The sequence below is a fragment of the Carassius auratus genome, unplaced genomic scaffold (genome assembly GCF_003368295.1).
Source record: "Carassius auratus strain Wakin unplaced genomic scaffold, ASM336829v1 scaf_tig00011645, whole genome shotgun sequence".
NCBI classification, from domain to species: domain Eukaryota; kingdom Metazoa; phylum Chordata; class Actinopteri; order Cypriniformes; family Cyprinidae; genus Carassius; species Carassius auratus.
In genome coordinates, this window is record NW_020524229.1 from 58161 (window position 1) to 77323 (window position 19163).

The 19163-nt window shown below is 36.7% G+C and overlaps 1 protein-coding gene across 1 annotated transcript in view; it reads left to right on the top strand.

Moving 5' to 3' along the window:
• The window catches only part of LOC113073234 (exostosin-1a-like), a 41835-nt gene extending 23068 nt beyond the window's left edge, over positions 1 to 18767 (top strand). Inside the window, exons 2-11 of the mRNA XM_026246114.1 lie at positions 8679 to 8772; positions 10407 to 10514; positions 12277 to 12396; positions 13204 to 13336; positions 13415 to 13533; positions 14369 to 14464; positions 14662 to 14751; positions 15697 to 15857; positions 16069 to 16240; positions 17716 to 18767. Of these exons, the coding sequence (XP_026101899.1) occupies positions 8679 to 8772; positions 10407 to 10514; positions 12277 to 12396; positions 13204 to 13336; positions 13415 to 13533; positions 14369 to 14464; positions 14662 to 14751; positions 15697 to 15857; positions 16069 to 16240; positions 17716 to 17901 (1279 nt within the window). The 3' untranslated portion in view covers positions 17902 to 18767. The remainder of the gene's footprint in view (positions 1 to 8678; positions 8773 to 10406; positions 10515 to 12276; positions 12397 to 13203; positions 13337 to 13414; positions 13534 to 14368; positions 14465 to 14661; positions 14752 to 15696; positions 15858 to 16068; positions 16241 to 17715) is intronic.
• The last annotated feature ends 396 nt before the right edge of the window (positions 18768 to 19163 follow it).

Here is a 19163-nt window from a genome sequence, read left to right on the forward strand (position 1 = left end):
ACAGATGCCTGTTAATGCTTGCTTCAAAGGACGTCTTGTCTCATGATGTGATCTTTTATGACCTTTGGAAATGCTGATCTTCTCCGCAGTCAGCGTTGGCCCTGCAAGCTAAAACTAGTGCATAGCTGTGAGGAAATGAGCCTGGTTGTTTCCAACAGGGTTGAAGGGGGCGTTTGGATCTCAGATGCATGCTGAAAGCAAAAGACATGGAGTGTGATTGTTGGTGTGGAGTGTGTGTGTGTGTGTGTGTGTGTGTGTGTTCGTCTCATAGATTGGCATTCCTTTGGCTTGAACTCGTGCTTAGCGACGCATAACTCTCCACGAGAGATTAAAGACAGTGGGAGTCTGACACAGCCACAGCAACTTTTTCTAGAGCGCCTGTCCTTTTTTTTATTTTTTTTTATTTATGATAATGTCTTTCAGCTCCAGCTTGGTTTATTTTTAGCTTCCCAACTGTCTCCTAATTCAAAGTGGAGCCCAATGACAGTGTCACGACAACCTAGTAAAAGCGTATTTAAAATGACACGTCGCATCTCGTGTGAGTCGAACCTCTGCAGCCTCCTCTTCTGATTTCTCTCGTCTACAAGATGTGGTTTGCGTCCCATTCTGTTACCTTACTGTAATGGACTTCATGTTTTCTCTAGAGAGGTACATGATGGATTACAGAAGATTTGCTCACATCTCTCATTTTCATTCTAATCGAATACGTGAGGGTGGATAATATCAAAATGTAACACATACATTTTCAAATTCTACACAAACCGCTGTTAAGCATAAGCAGCTTAATGCAAGATTGGTCTTATTTTACATGATTCATCGATGCAGCGTTGGAAAATAAAATGGTTGCAAGCAGTGTATCATCTTGATGTTTTAGCTTACACTGTATTCAATTTGTGCTGATTTAAATTATGCTATCATGATAGTCATCATGTGGTACAGTTATTTTATACTGTTAAAATACAGGGAAAATAATATTTTTCATATTTATTTGTTTGTTTGTTTATAGTTGTATTTATTTTATAGTAAATTTTTATTAGTTAATTTTATTTATTTGAGTTAATGGTTTTGTTCATTTAGTGTATGTGTGTGTATGTATCTGTGTTCGTTTACATCTCTTATTTGATGTTTTTAAATACAATTATAATTGTATTTATTTTTTGGTTATTTAAATGTTTATTTACTTTATGTATATATATATATATATATATATATATATATATATATATATATATATATATATATATATATATATATATATATATATATTTTTATCATTTGTTTTATTTAATGTGCTTGTCTTTTCGCTTACATACATTACTCATTCACATTTTTATTTTTTTATTAATTTAGGCCTACAAAGTCTTTTACATATTTAAATATTATATGTTTATTAATTTCAATATTTTTATATTTAAATATGGACAGTCCATTTCTGCATGGCTCATAAATTCACTGAGGAGTGAACGTGTTAATGTTAGTGTAAATCTATATAATATAATATACTCTTATTTTAAAACGGCAAGAATATCTGGTTTCCCATGAAAAGTGATGATTAAAGAATAGAAAGTTTGATCCATTTCAGTATCTCATTGATATTTGTAGTCTCCAGTGCTATTTATCTGTTCTTTGTCCTAGTTTGATCTTTTCTCTCATTAAATGTGTCCAATTAAACTGTAGACCGCACTTGCCCTGGATGCACATGAACTACATGTTGAGCAAAACCAGTGAGAACATGCAGACAGCTGCTAGCTCTTTCTCCACGGACGAGAGTAATGTTTACAGGCTGACCAGATGGCCAGGGTCAACATGAGCCACGACATTGTTTGAAACTCAAGTCTCGTTAGTGACTGCGTTCACCTCCCTGCGGCTCCGCAGACCTGCCGCTGTCGGGGTTATGATTCCCTGCCCCTTCCTCTCAAGCTCTACACCCGCAGGCTTTTATTAAAGATGGGAAATCTTGAAGACAGGCCCGTGCTGTGTTTTCACCCTTAGGTCTGAGACACACTGTTTCCTACAGAAAGCAGGAGCATTGGAGTGTGTATTAATATAGTTTCCTCAAGTTTCTTCTTTTATCCTAGTCACGGCTATACTAAATTTTGTTCTTCGGAGTAAAAATATGTTTAGAATAGTGATATACCTACTGTTAGTGGACATCTTGATCCTGCTACAAATGGTGTTCAGATGAATATGTAAATATGTGCTGAGCTTTTCCTCTTAATAATGGTGAGAAATAGAGGTGAGAAACCAGCGGTTAAGAAAGCATCTGATCATAGTGATGTGGATGTTTGCACTCATCGAGAAAAGTCACATTGTTTATTTATTAAGTGCTTAAAAGTTAAGATAATCCGTATAAAAGGTACTAAATGTCTTCTATGTATATAATGTTTGCTTATTTAAATAACATTAGCATTGTATTAAAGTCTGTATTAAAGTCTTCTTTCTGACCCTTTAGGTACATGTTTTGATACTTTATTTATTTATTTATTACAATTTAATTTATGTATTCTTAGTTTATTTATGGTTTTTTTTTATTTTTAGTTTATTTAAATGTATTTGCTTTTATATTAGCTTTATTTATAATATGTATTGTATGTTTTTTTTTTTTACTTTTTGTATTATTTTCTATTTGTGCTTTGCCCATTTGTTTACTAAAATGTAAATTTTTGCTTATTTTATTTTTTAGATTATTAACAACAGATTGCTTGAAAGCAAGCAGCTTTACAGTTTTAAACATGGAAAACCAGCGTCAGTGTCACTTTTGATTACAACTTCAATATCTACTATAAAACTGTGTTTGTTTTTGTCTGAACAAAAGTAATGAACTGGAAACATTTTCCACATTAAAAAAGGCGGAGCCCCAAAGCACATCTACCTATTATGTCATTTCCACTGACCAAAGAGAGTTCAGAGATGTTTACCAGGCAGAAATGAGCTTTTTTGGAAAGTTTGCTTTGGCAAGCTGTCCTGAACTTCCTAAATGAACTCTAAATGAACTTTGTTTGGCCTAATTTTGTTTTGAAATGACCATTGTTTGAAATGACCATTTTTTTTCTTTGATTCGCTTCAGGTATATCAGGGCTTTCATTCCGCTGTTGCCTGTGTTGTTGATTTGTGGAGTATACGCAGGTTGTTTTGATAATGGCAGCTCGGAGAATAAATCCCAAGTTTCCAAGTGTGAAATCCCAGTGTAATTACAGGACAGAACAGGATGATATTAACTCAAGTCGAGTCGTTATGATTAATGTCACAGTCTGCAGTGGATAATTAATCAGCTGTATTTGCCCTTGAGGCCAGACATCCTTTTGGACCATCTGGCATGGCATTGCAGATTAACTTTCCAGTAGCCTTTAGCCTTTAGCCCCAGTCAAAAGTAACTCGAGTAAAAGTTACGACTGCAGGGAAGTTTTTCTGACTCTGGAGAGACAGAAGGCCTTGCAACGATGTGTCCTAGTTTTTAGCAAATGTGCTTTGTGTTAGAAAGTTAGTTCATTCGGATGCTGCTTATTCCCTGTGTTTGATGTAGAAAATGTAACCATCCAGATGGTTGTTTTCAATACATCGCTGCAGTGTACTTTTTAGCCCAGCTCAGAAGTTAGCAATAGCATTATGCTGTTTAATTTTCCCATTTATTAGCAACCACTTTTTCAAGACAATTAAAAGCTTTTAAAATTTCACAGCTTTGAGTGCCAGACTTATTCAGGATTGGCTCAACCAATGGTGTGAGTTTAGTGATCTGTTTGAACTTGTCATTAGTTTAGCAATACCATTTGTTGTTAAGATGCATGGTGTGGTTTAAGATGTTCATTATTATTTTTTATTTTTTTTGCCATTTATGTGGCAAAGAATCGCATGCAATATAATTATGCTCATTATACTGCATACTTTAAGTAGTTATTTTTCAGTACTCTACAAATGGCGATTTTTCTCTGTCAGCAGAGGGGGATTACAGGATAAATGGACTTTGGCAAACCAGTCGTGCCTAAGCCATTAATGTCTTATTTTCTTGATTGCACAGACAGCAGAGACGAGCGTTGCACTTTTACTCTAAGCATGCATTGTTGTTTGTGGAAGTCAAATGCCATCTTTTGTTTAACAAGCAAAATGGGAGCGTGTAGTTGGCACTGTAGTGACTCCTATAAAAACATCTCTATTAGATTAGACTGAGTTTAACAAGCTATTACAAGCAATTACTACAGTCTCTACACTTTATACTGTACCACAGTCTCATTTTCTAATTCAGTAATGCCATGTTGTTGTTTATTTATTTGATTTTTGCTATGGTACATGCTTAAACATGTAAACATGCTCATGAACCTATGTCTTTTCTTCTCGTTTGGCCATCTATGATTTACTAACTTGACTTAAATGATGTGGTTTTAATTTTTCATGCATTTTCAAAGTCATCTTTGGGTATAAAAGAACAGATCACATTGCAATAGTATTGCATTTGGAGCAAGGAAAAATGTGGGATTTAACAAATAGACAGTGTGGATTGTGCATTAGCAGTTTGTCATTAGCAGAGTGTCTTTTTTATATTATCTGGATGGACTTTAAAGGGATAGTTCACCCAAAAATGAAAATTACCACATGATTTACTTACCCTCAAGCCATCCCAGGGGTGTTTGACTTGTTTATTTTAAAAGAATACAATCAGAGTTATATATATTTTTTAAATTATCTGGCTCTTTTAAGCTTTATAATGGCAGCGAATAGGTGTTATTTTTCAATAGCCCAATAAAGTGCATCCATCCATCATAAAAAAGTGTCCCACATGGCTCCGGGGGGTTAATAAAGCCCTTCTGAAGCAAAGCAATGTGTTTTTGGATGGACAAACTTTTTTGGGCTTCAAAATCTCGTCCCCCATTCACTCCCATTATAAAGCTTGGTAGAGCCGGGACATTTATTTTTTATTTTTTATGTAACTCCGACTGTATTCGTCTGTAAGAAGCAAGTCATATAAACCTAGGATGGCTTGAGGGTGAATAAATCATGGGGTAATTTCCACGTTTGGGTGAACTCTCCATTTAATAGAACAGGATGCAGCATCATAAATCTGTATCATAAGCACATATGTTGTCATGCTGCTTCTCAGATGGCCGTCGTGGATTTTCTATCATCCACCAGAGACTCGCATCAACTGCTTTCCTCTAGATCTGCTTCAGTATCTTTAGAGGCTGTTCTTCACTTGATCCCGCAGATGTTCAAACAGCTGTAACACGTTCATGAAGTTGTGCGTGCTGTAGTTCTCTCTGTGTAAGTGTGTCGGGACGGGCATTTGGTACAGGTTTAATCTTGTTCTGATTACACCGTCATTACAAGCGGGTTGGCAGCGTTGGTGAAACCAGCATTTGCCATGCAAGCTCTGATTTCCACTAATCTGATTTAAGGCACAAATGCCACGCATGCCAACCGGCTGCTATGGCAACAATGCCAAATATAAACATAACAAAGAAAACTTAGACAGTTTGGCTGCCTACGTTGTAGTGCTCTGTTTTTTCTCATGCATCTTGCACGCTTGTCAACTTGATAGAGTAGATTCAGTGTCATCCACCAACCCACCACGGCAGATTAAAGACACACCTTTAACTCCAACGCCACGCTTTCTTTTCAGCAGCCAACCGTTTGAAACATCATGAGAAGAAGTTGCATTTTTCTTAGTTTTCAGATTTCTTTTTAGCTTTTTTTCAGTAATATAAGTACAAACTTTTTATTTCAGTTTTTGTTTTTCATCTGAAATTTGTATTTGTTTTATTTCAATTAAAGAAAACCATTTCAATAGTTAACTGTAACACCACTGTGGTGATAGATGTTGATAGATTTGGCAGTAAATAGTTTTGTTTTAGAAAACATAACTTTTTTATTTTAGAAGCAGTTGTATTTTTTTTTGTTAGTTTTTTTTTTAATTTAAAACCAAATCATTTTTTTAATTAAAATCAAATGAATATTTTATAGCCAAAAAAATTATTTTATTTGATTAATGATTGCTTTTATTATATTATATTATAAATTGAGTTATTATATTTACCCGTTTAATTTATTTTTATTATGTAATATATTTATTTTTCTTTTTACTTAATTTTTTATTTATTTATTTATTTTTTACAAACAGAGGGTTGAAGCTATTTTAAAAATGTAAAGTTTATATATATATATATATATATATATATATATATATATATATATATATATATATATTATTATTATTATTATTATTATTATTATTATTATTATTATTATTATTATTATTTATTATAATTTAAAAAAAAAATTTGTGGACATGCCACAGATGCTTAAAAAAAATGCTTGCATTGAACGCACAGCATTCATTTCAAGTATTTACTTTCTAACTGTACATTCCTGGTCTTATCACACACAGTCCATTTATTTACATTTGTTTTGCTGTTAGTAAGAGTGTATTATGTTGTGGAGTTGCGTGTGGTCATCAGCGTGGAGGCCTGTGGAGCAACTCCTCATCGAGGTGCAGCTGAATTATGGATGTGTTTATTCCACAGCCCACTCCATCACTTCCTGCATGCGGGGAACTTCCTCGCCCCGGCCCGAGTGTGTTATGAGAACCGGTTGCACTGCGCTCGGCTGGCTGCTTGTGTTTGAGTAATGGTGCAGGGTTGCAGTTATTCCTGACCTGCACGTGTGAACTCATTGCTGTTCATTAGAACAGGAGCCGTGTGGTTTGTGCTGTGCTGTTGTCTCGCCTGCCGTCCAGCTTGAAGAAATAGACTTGTGGCTTATAATTCACGGCCCTGCTTATCTGTACACAGTTGTACATAACAAACAAGCTTCATATTAAACCACCAATTAGGAACTTTTTGACTTATTAGCTGTATACTGTTTTATTTTATTCCTTTCATTTCAGCTTTAATAGTTTTAGTAATTAGCTAATTTTGAATTTATTTTGTATCATTTTTATATAATGTGTATCGTTATAGAAATTATCTATTTTTTATTTTTGAAGTTGGAATTTATTTATCTGATATCTATATTTTATTTAATTTGAGCTTCATTCAGTTTGTTAACCGTAACGACCGCTGAGATAAAGATTTTTGAAGCCAAATCATAATTTAAATCACTGTCCAATACTTTCCAATTAGTATGTATTTTAATTATGTCTTGCTCTTTATAATTTTTTTAAGAACCAAAGTAAAATTATTTTAAAGGAAAATATTAAAATGTAATTTGTATTTCTAATTTTTTATTTATATATTTTATTTATTTGTAACATTATTTTTTTTGTACATTACTTTTATCTTAGTCTATACTTTTACTTTCTAAATGTGCATTTCTTGTTTTATCACATGCATTTACCTGATTATAGTATTTGCTCACTTTTCCAAAACTAGTTAATTTGTGTTGAATAAAATTAAGTCCCACCCAAGTTCTTTTTTGCTCAATAATAAATAACAGACAGCCTTTCATTCAGCCTTTAAGGACACCACAACCATTTGGAAAATACACAGAAAAAAGTCCTTTTAAACATCTGCTTGAGTCATATTAAAAATATTAGTCTGCACACAATGACCCGGTAGGATAAACCCTGTGGTGTTGGCGAATCATGAAGTCTTTCGATTGCATCATCCCGTCCTATTTTCAGACACCCCATATCAGGTTACCCACTGAGCCAACAGGTCAGCCGAAGTTAATACAGCATCCTACAACACAACCTCAAGCTTTACCTTTCATCTCAAACCCGGAGAACATCAGGGCCGAAGCCCGGGCAGGTTCTGTCTCACTGTCCGCAGGCATCCTGACCTGTTCATTCATCCGTGCTGAAGAGCAGAGCTGAAGGAAGACCTCAGGGGCTTCACATTGGAATGCACAGCATCACCGATTACTCAATGGAGAGAGCGAGGAGAAGGAACGGAGAACGTGATGGAGAATGTGCAAGAGAGGAGAAGGGAGGGCGAGACGGGCGAAAAAGCAGGAATGTCGCATTCGGAATTCCAAACAGCCCCTTAATCCAAGTGCCGACTGAAACACTGCTTAAAGCATTTGCTGAAGCTTTTATCCCACCATAGTGCAAGAGCAGCCTACAAAGCAGAGGTCGAGAGGTCAAGAGCGTGAACGGAGATTTCTAAGAGCTCGCTTCTGACTGTCTGTGCACACTTGTGTGTGATTCACATAATGACGTTAAATGTCTGTAACCCTTTCTACACTGCAAACGAAGCAGGTTAGATTCTCGTATTGGTTCTCGAAATCAAACTAGCATTTGGACAGTCGGTAGACATTTTTCTGAAAGCCTGGTAGCTGGTTAATAGCCATTGCTAGGGTTCTCTAGATAGATGCTTTGGTATTTTGACGAGTTGCTGAGTGTTGGCTTCTAGCTAGTTAAATGAAATTGTAGAATATTTTGGTTACTTGCCAGGTGTTGCTCTGGGGTGCTAGTTTGTGGTAGTTATAGTAGAAATTCTGTGTTTGACTAGTTGAGACAACATTTGGGGGAATTCTGTTTCACTCATGTTTTTATGTAGTTTTGTTGAAATATTTGTGACTCAAAACGGTTGTGTAAACTGGAAAGTATGCAGTTGCTTTCTTCCACAGTGAATGTGTTTTCAGGCTGTTGCGCCAGATGTGATGAGCATTAACCGCATGTTTTCCTGCGCCAGGATGTTTTCTGACCTTGGTTCTTAATATGTGCTTCCTTGTTTTCTTTTTCTCAACAGGTACGACTATAAAGAAATGCTGCATAACTCCACTTTTTGTCTCGTGCCTCGAGGACGCCGTCTGGGCTCTTTCCGTTTCTTGGAGGCTCTGCAGGTATATTTTTCCAGTTCATTCCCATTGCCAGTACTGCTAGCCAACGAAAGACACTTTAGCAGTTTGCATGCATGTTATACATGCCCACACACATACTTTATCCATGAAATCCCTCATGCTCACCAAAGCTGCATTCATTTGATAAAAAATACAGTAAAAACAGCAGTATTAAGTTAAAATAACATATTCATATTTCATATAAGAAGCAAATTGAGGTATTCCAAAGATCTCATTTGTGGTATTTCATTCCTATGTCAAATAAATAATCCACTTTTATCCATAACCAGCACTATTCTGTGGCGTCTGTTGTGTGGGAGTGTGGCTGTGCTCTTTCAGGTTGTCTGTTGTTGTGCAGACATAAGGCTTAACAGGCCATTATATATTGTGTTTTGAATTGTGTGGGTGTTGAGGATTGACTAGCTGAGGTTTGCAGGGCTTTAATGCTGCATATGTGCACTTGTGTCTGTCTTCAGCTCTCAAGGGCTGTATTGGTCTGTATGTATTTCAGCAGATTGAAGCGCTGGTTAATGACACTGCGAGGTTTAGTCCATAACAGCAGGATGATATTAGAGATGACGGGAGGTCAGGGACAGGACAACAAGCCTGTGCAAACACACACATAGATATGCTTTGAAAATATTACATTTGATCTAAAAAGGAAATTTCTGTTGAGGTACTGCGATGCTGTGATGGCTGATAAGGAGTTTAATACAAGCTATGATACTGAATTATTACCACTTTTGTGTGCTATGATACATGTCCAAAAAGCATACAGTATTTTTAACTGAGGTTTATGGCCAGAAAACATTGAAATACTGTTATACCATGTTCAAAAAACCTTGGTATATGGTAGCATGTCCACACTTGAACAAAAACATATTATACACACCCAAAAAGTTTATTTTACACGATTTGGTATCAAGCTAATGTTTTGTGAGCAAATTATATGTATATATAGTCACTGTACTAAGGTTATAAAGTTATTTTGAGCTTTTGGGATAGTTTTAACTGTAACTTCATCCTGAATAATAAAAGCAGCTCTGCTCTAATGAGTAATAATTGCAGCTGATATGCAAATTGGAGACCAGGTATTATAAACAATGCACCATCTGTCTGTTGGTACCTGCTGCTTCAGAAACAAGACACAACAGCTCATTTGTAGCTGAATAGTGAACATGTCTGACAGTGTACATACAAAGAAGAGCTGCTTGGAAGTGCTTGGTTTCATTTGGCCATTGTCCATATTGCACATTGCTGTATATTGCCAAATTGGTGTGCATATATATATATATAACTATTAATTATTAAGATTTTATCCCCCTGTAGGTTTGTGCATTTGTCTCTGTCTCCATTCTTGATGATTATCTCATTGTTATGACCCGTGAGGCCCGAGTTCAGACAGGCAGAGCCACGCTTTGTGTTTCCCTCAGTCGCTGCCAGATTTCAGAAACATGACTGATCTGATAAACCAAGATTCCCTCATTTCTCAGTCTGAAGTCAGAGCTCCTCTTGCTTTTAGACTTTCCACTCGAAGACGCTAATAAAATTTTCATGACGCTTGTTTTATGTTTCGTCAGCCTGTTCTAACGTGCCTCTCTCTCTCTGTGTGTGTGTGTGTGTGTGTGTGTGTGCAGGCCGCTTGTGTTCCCGTCATGCTCAGTAACGGCTGGGAGCTTCCCTTCTCAGAGATCATCGACTGGAGCATGGCCTCTGTCATTGGGGATGAGAGACTTCTTCTACAGGTACGACTTCCAGAATAGATCAGGATAGGAGCTAGTTCAGCTCATTCTGTTTCTTGTTCCTGTCTGAAACAACAGCTCTGTTCCCAAATTCAGCGAGCTGCCTGAAACACATTCTACTTGTATTTGTTCTGCCTGTCTGTGTGAATGAATGAGGCAGATGTGTTTTCAGCGTCTGCTGTCAAACTGTATGAGGACAAGAACACATGAACTTCACCTCCAGAACTGGTTTGAGATATCACTTCATGAGCATTTTACTGTTTCATTTTAGAAATACTATCATCATATATCACAGCAACCCACCAGAATAAAAGTTTGGTTTGTATATATAAATATGTTCTAAATAAATATATTACTGCCTCTGTCTTCTTTCTTTCCTTCTTTCTTTATTTGTTTGTTTGTTTCTTTTTCTTTCTCCCCCCCTTCTCTCTCTCTCTCTCTCTCTCTCTCTCTCTATATATATATACACTCTGTTAATAATAATAATAATATTTTAAACTCTTTTTAAATAAATAATTAGTCTTTTTATTTTATTCCTCTGCCCCTGTTGAGCACTTAATCCAAAAAAAAAAAAAAACATGAAATAGTTGAATTTTCTTTTTTTTAAAGAGATTAATTAAATTGTTCATATTTTATGCCTTTAAATACATAACACTGAATTTCTGAAAACATTTAATAGGGCCTTATTATTATTTAAAATAAATACATACAACAGTAAATTATGAATTCCTTTTATTAGACATGCTTTATGTTTGCTAAAATTTAATTAAACTGTTTCAATGCAAAAATGAAATCACACTATTTGGTAAAATAAAAATTTAAACATGAAATAAAATGATGTCAAATTTTAAGTTTCATTAAATTTCACAATTAATTAGAAATGCCTTTGGTCTCAAACTTAATTTAACTATTAAAATATAGTCCAGAAAGACTGAAATGGAAAAAAAAACTGAATTTGAAAATCCTTGAAAATGCTTAAAATAATGCCTACATAGTCAAATCAAATGGTTTTGGAACTGAGACATGTTTATATGTTGAAATTAGTTTTAACCCCATGCTTTCATTAATCATGCATTAATTAATCGTTCTAATGTCACATGCTAATTTACCGGGCAAAAGCTTGCAGTTATCAGTGACAGTCTGCAGACCTTTGGAGACCCCCTCAGTGAAAGCAAGTGCATGTGCCTTTGTAATTGAAATGAGTCCTCTTGCCCGGCCGATTAGCGGCCTGCGGCAGGAAGACAGTCTCTGGTGAGAGGAGTGACAGCTTCTGTCAGGCCGCAGTAGCTTTTAATATGCTCTCGTGCCCCTGTGGCACTGACCGGCTCAACAAAAGGTGAGACTAATCGGCCTGTGATATAATTGTAATGGAAATCTACCTCAAGGGCCGTTTGTGTTTACAGTGATGAGAGACTTTAATAATCACTCACACCTGCTGTGACTCACTTCTCCTCTCAGTAAATACTGGAACAGAAGCACTGAAAGACTGAGCAAGACCTCAGGCTGTTTCCAGTGTGTTTAATGTACTCGCTATCTATCTGTCTGTCTGTCCGTCCGCTTTCCTGAGAAGCAGAGAGCTGTGCATCATTTCTGTTCACTTCAATCAATCGAACTCTAGTTGGGACCAGCCAATTGAACCAAGTGTGAAATCCCCCTCAGAGTGCTCTGTCCTCAGGGAGAAATCTGAGTTATTTTTACTGGTGCCCCCAATTGAAAAGGCCTGTCAAGTAGAAAACACATTATCACACTGCTCCCGTCTCCTCAGATTCCATCGACGGTTCGCTCCATCCATCAAGACCACATTCTGTCTCTCCGCCAGCAGACGCAGTTCTTATGGGAAGCGTATTTCTCTTCTGTGGAGAAAATTGTGCTCACTACATTGGAGGTAAGCAACTTCCTGATCGATTAAAACAAGTCATGCAGCCATCAAGACCCTCCAAATCTGGACCGAGTCGCATTTCAGCCTAAGAATGAACAGGGAAAAATGGGAAAATATATTTAGCAGAAAATGAAGCTCGTTTTAGGAGCATTAAAATTTTTGCATTGTGATTTTCATGATTATTATGCACATTTTCACAGCACAGTTCTCAATGCTATAATGCAGCCACAATCAGATGTAGTTATGAGTTTGTAATTATAAGTTTTTTTAATGATTGAATGGTGAAAAAATGTATGAGAATCATTCAGACGCAATGATTTATTTAGTAAAGTTAGCATAAATACGTGTTATGTTTAAATATTCTACTATTTAAATAACTCATAATGTAAATTAAATCTAGCAACAACAGCAAACGAAATGGTCCTAAAGCATGCTTCATTTCTTTTAATTGTGAAAGTGTAATTTCTGGTTGTGCACAAACTCTTTTACCCTCCCACTTGACTGAAAGGCATGTGATCAGTCATGTCGGGAGCTATTCCTGAAGGCGTACGGAGCAACATCAGGCCGGTCTCAGGCTCTGGTTTCACACACTTCTCCCTGGAGGAAGCGTTGGTGTGTAAGAGGACACCCCGGTCAGCTCTTGAGGGGTGGATCTGTGAGACTGAGCATTGATACGCAGCCAAATAAACATGGCTACAGTCCAGATGGCCTCATGTTTGTCAAAGTTAAACGCTTGTGAGATTTGAGGCTTGTTAATGTTAAAGTGAGTCTGATGGATCTAGTGGTGGTCATTCAGAACTCTTCCTTTTGCAGATCATCCAGGACCGTGTGTTGCAACACAACGCCCGCAGCACATTGATGTGGAATCGGTTGCCAGGTGGACTTTTCACTCTGCCCCAATACTCACCCTACCTGGGCGACTTCCCTTTCTTCTATTCTGTACTCGGTAAGCAGGCCACCGCATGTTATTATGTTTGTGGTATATATGAGTTGTCTAGATTAGATATATCGATCATCTCCACAGGTGTTAAACCACAGCAGAAGTTCACAGCCGTCATTCACGCCGTCACGCCTCTTGTATCTCAATCTCAACCCATTTTCAAGTTGCTCGTGGCTGTGGCCAAATCCCAGTACTGTGCCCAGGTCAGTGTAATTTTAGTATTACTATAAGTGCTATTATAGTGTTTTGAAATAGCTTTTATTTTTATATTTTCATTTAATTTTAGTTTAGGTTTTAGTCATTTTGTTAAGTGCCTTTGTCATTTTTATAAGTTTTTAGTAATATTTCTTTTTTGCTTAATGTAATTTGAATTTAGATTATTTTTCTCAGTTTTAATACTTCAACATAATCTCATTTTATTTCAGTTAATTAGCCCAATATCAGGCTTTCAGAAATATGCTCTGGTCAAGCTCAAACCATTCATGAAGTCTAACTTCATTATTTAAACAACTGCAATAAAATGGAAACAAAATAAACTACTGTAATTATAATCTTTAAATATTGTGAGTTTATGTTCTTAAGTTTGAATTCACTCACATTCAAAAGTAGGATTTTTTTGGGGGGGAGTGGGGAGTACGGAAAGGAATTAAATTTATCAAAAGTGACTATAAAAACTTTAATTCTTTTCAACATTGATAATAAGAAATGTTTCTTGAGCAGCAAATCAGTATATTTTCATGAATTCTGAAGATCATGTGAGACTGGAGTGAGACTGGAGGAATGATGCTGAAAATACAGCTGCGCATCAAAGAAATAAATGACATTTTAAAATAAAAATATTCACAATATTACTGTCTTTACTGTATATCAGATCAAATAAATGCAGCTTGGGGGATGTTCTGTTATGTTTTCAAAAACATTCACGAAACTCAAGAGGCCCTAAACTTGTGTGTGATAGTGTATATGATATAAAATGTCCTGTATAGTAGAAATGACCCTGGGACGGCATCTGATGTTCTCACTATGTGCTTGTGTCAGATCATTGTCCTGTGGAACTGTGACAAGCCTCTCCCAGCGAAACACCGCTGGCCCGCCACCTCTGTTCCAGTCATCGTAATCGAGGGCGAGAGCAAGGTCAGTCTCCACACCACTGTCTTTATATTCTCATCAGATCTTTTGAAGGGCCTGGTGTTACTCGTCTGGATGACAAATGATGGATGGTGCATAGCTGTGCTAGTGCCGTGATTTTGCGCTCTGCCTTGAATGTTTATCATACTTAAGTTAAAGATATTGAGCATTTTCTAGAGATTTCATGCATTGATTACGTTTAGGTGATGAGTAGCCGATTTCTGCCCTATGAAAACATCAAAACTGATGCAGTCTTAAGTCTGGATGAAGACACTGTGCTCTCGACTACAGAGGTGAGTCAACAAATCAGAAAGGTTCTAGTTTTTCATGCGTGTTGTATAAAACAAGTGCCCATTTTATTTCAGAAAAAGTGTATACGTTTGCTCAATAGGGTTACACTATGTAACTTTTTATTCACTAGTGGTTAAAGCATAAATCCACATTACTTGGTAATGATCACCTAGATTATTGCCTCATCAGTGTGAATGTCACATGTAATAACATCAAGATAACCAAAGAAGGATATCTGGAAAATCTTATTAACAAGATTTCTTTATGGAAGCTTGTTTTCTCACAATTTCTCAATTCTGCTTTTTTCTGGAATTTCCCCCAGGATTCCGAGTTTGCGTCTCACAATTCGGTTTATTTGCTTCCACCACAGTAGTAAAAATAAACTGGGTAATTATGACTTTATGTCTCACAATTCATTGTGAAATAAAAAATCAATTACGTTTTTCGTTTCTTTTCTTTTTATCCCTTGCTGGAAGCGAGCTTCTAAACGCATGCTGTTATTTTGACTTGCTGAAATCAATAGTTTTAAGAAAAATATCTCAAATTGTGGCAGCTCTGACATCAGACAAAGCAAATGCTATTCATATCAGATAACGATGAAAACTTTTATGTATTGGCAAATACGTTGAAGTTGTTACTCAAAATTTGCATTGTAACAATGCAGTGCTATGCAAGCTATGTTGATGAATTTTTTAACAACAGTTTTTACACTTTAATTTCAAACAAAAAACGAGCTTTAAATTGTATTTTCACCAGTAAATTGGTTATTAGTCATCCTGCTCTCTAAATATCAATATCTGCTGCATTGGATGACCACTAATTCTGAGTTATATATTTCTGAAATCTTGTTTTTGTCTTTTGGAAACAGTTGAAACACAGTGACAAATCTTAGGGTTCATGTGTGAATGGTTGAGTAAGTACTTATTGTAGAATACTTGTTTCCGCAGGTGGATTTTGCCTTTACAGTTTGGCAAAGTTTCCCAGAGAGGATTGTGGGATACCCTGCACGGAGCCATTTCTGGGACTCCAACAAGGAGCGCTGGGGCTACACCTCCAAGTGGACCAATGACTACTCCATGGTGCTGACTGGAGCTGCTTTCTACCACAGGTAAGTTTCCTTTACAAGGAGGCACAAAGTCACTTTCCAGAACCTTCACCCTCTCTGCTCATCTGTGGTGGAATGAGCTGCTAACCCCCTGTACTGCTGAAACTGTCAAGACTATGTCATGTTCCCTAGGCGGGTAGCTTACTACTATTAGTGATTCATCATGGTTGACAAGTTCTATAAAGGTTTAACAGGCCATCTCTTCTTACTGCAGGTATTATAACTACTTGTATACACACTACCTGCCCAGCAGCTTGAAGAGTATGGTTGACCAGCTCTCGAACTGTGAAGACATCCTCATGAACTTCCTGGTGTCTGCTGTCACTAAGATGCCTCCTATCAAGGTCACCCAAAAGAAGCAGTACAAGGAGACAATGATGGGACAGGTACAAACTGCATTAATGACCTGTTTTGCTACGGTTACGCCTATGGTTTACACTACTCCAACATTTTCCACATTCGAAAACGTCGACTTTTTAAAACGCTGCTGACCCTGTTTTAGTTTGAAGACTCTGAGGTTGGGTTTCAGTCTAAATGGACCAAAACAGAGACTTTCGTAAACGATGCCGTGGGTGCAACCGTGTAACCATATCATGAACGGTAGTGTAGACGGAGATCGTTTCTGAAACACCAGTGTAAACGTGGATCAGTTTAATTCTAAAACACTGTTTTAAAACGAAAATGCACTAGTGCATACAGACCTAAATCAATGTCAGTGTTTCAGGTATTCACCTCATATGTTCAGCCGTCTGAGTGCTAGTATTTTCAGAGTTCAATCTGGAATTCTGGGGAAGGGTTGAGACAAGTGCGATACCGTTTTCCTCTCCCAAAAATAGCTTATAATGACTTGAGGAAATACTTCAGCTTCCTCCAGCAGCTTCTGCTATTCTCATATTAAGATCTGTCTGTTATTTTGAATGTGTTCAGTGAATTCCCTCAGCACTTTTTTTTGCAAATCCAAGATCTCACGATACCTGTCAAGAACCAGTGTTACTTTAGTATCATTGAGGTACAATTTTGATTTTTATAAATATTTTGAATTAAATTGCATTTTTAAATATTCATTTTTTTTTATGAATTAGTTTTACAAAACATTTTATGTTTAAATGTTATTTAAATTTCAGTTTTAATTAATTAAACTAGATAAAAGTGAGAAATGTTGCTAAAATAAGTGTTTTATATTTTATTTCTGGTAATGCTAATTTTATTTAATTAAAAATTATTTGTTTAATTTTTTTTAATTTTTTATAGTTAACTATAGTAACTCTGTCAAGATCATGCCTGGATTATAGTTCACATCAACATCAAAATATTTTATTTTACATGTAAAATAATATGCAATGAAATATTTATTTGTAAAATCATTAAAGCATTAACGTCTTTTTAATAGCCAATAGCTTGAATAGCCAGTGTCCAAATATTATGTATTTTTGATGAAGCTGTTGTTGTTTACAAATAAAATTTAGTTTGAAAGCAAAGTACAATCTAATTTTGTTTGAATTAGAATTTGTACTTTTATCCATTATGCATAATATGCAGTTGCATTGATCTGGCTAACTGATACAAGCATAGAGAGAGAGTCTGTTATCCACATAGTTTTTCAACACCACAGCAAGGCATTTTCTGATTCAATGGCCGCTATAGTAGATAACTAGAAGAATAACATTGCAGTAAAACTGTTTAATACAGACCACTGTGTTCATGATTATGATAATATAAACTAATTTCAAGCTGCATAATGGGTTTGTGCAGGTACAATATCTAGAAGCAAAGATGTCTTGCACATTTAAGTTACACATAACGCATCCAGTCTTTAATAAGGTGGATATGGCAGCTAACTAACCGTCTCTTTCATCCACAGACGTCCCGGGCATCACGTTGGGCAGATCCTGACCACTTTGCCCAGCGGCAGACGTGCATGAACAAATTTGCCAGCTGGTTTGGCACCATGCCCCTGGTCCATTCGCAGATGAGACTGGATCCTGTTCTGTTTAAAGACCAGGTATCAATACTGCGCAAGAAGTACAGGGACATCGAGAGACTCTGACGAAGCTGAGAAACCTTTCCTTCTGAACGGGGATAGAAAACGGCATCCGAAAACCCCCCAGAACCCTGAGAAACCAGATCAACAGGGATAAAAACGGGGGCATGGAAACATTCAGGGAGGAAGCGCATCGAGATTGGGGGACGATGAAGATCCATCTGTTAGAGATTGTCACTATTAATATATGACAGCAAGAGGTTTGATTCGAGACCACGTTGACGTTATTTGGCAGAGTTTAGCGCAACACAAAGACAAGCCAATATTGGCAGCTTTCTGTCTTCCAAACCCCCTCTTGAAATGCTTTGCCAATGACAATGGTGACATGGCAACTTTGCCAAAGCCAGGCAGCCACACACACATGCACATGCAGTCAGAATATAGACTACTATCCATCGGTTTCACTTCTGGATCAGTCCTCTTCATGTTAGATGTGCAATACTCCTGGCTGGAAGGCTCGCCCGCGATCCAGCAGTGCATGTTTATTCAGTTTGCCTTCTGCAAGCGTTACGTCACTCTCGAAGACTTAGGACGACGTCCCGCAGAGAAGTCGAGCGTGTGAAACACCGCGCACAACGTCACAGTGCCTGAGCTTTCAGATGGACCATATCTGGGAGCCCAAAGGGGTTTTGTATGAATGCAAAAACACCTTGTTCATGCTGCTTATATTTGGATTCAAATGTAGGTGTTCCACAAACTTGCCCAAAGGTTTCCTTTTCCTTTTTTTCTATACAAGCCTTTTGGTGTGTTTTGTCAAACTGACATAATTTTTGATGATTTAGATCCAATGCCACAATTATCTCGTTCCTTGTTAGGTTTTCTTACAAGTCTTACAACATGCCATATCAGAAGTTCACACTGCAGCTAATTCAGATGTCCACTCCACTTCTTGTCTCTCTTTTTTTATTTTGAAAGTGACGCATTTTAACATAAAAAATATTCATATACACTCCTGAACAAAATCTTAAGACCAGGGGATGCATTGCAAGTTTGACACATTTCGCGATGCATCCCCTGGTCTTAAGATTTTGTTCAGGAGTGTAATGACAACCACTTTTACAAATCAGTCTTTTAATAACATGTTGTTAATGCAGTGACGTAACGTGCTAATGACCAAACATTTTAAATCAATACTGCAATCCGTTTTCTTGAATAGTCAGTCAGTGTGCATGAGACTAATATGTAGGTTTTCAATAAATTGGCCCCAAAATTTAGGTTTTTCTTTCTTTTTATAGAAATTGACAAACTGACGACATTTTAGTATTTTT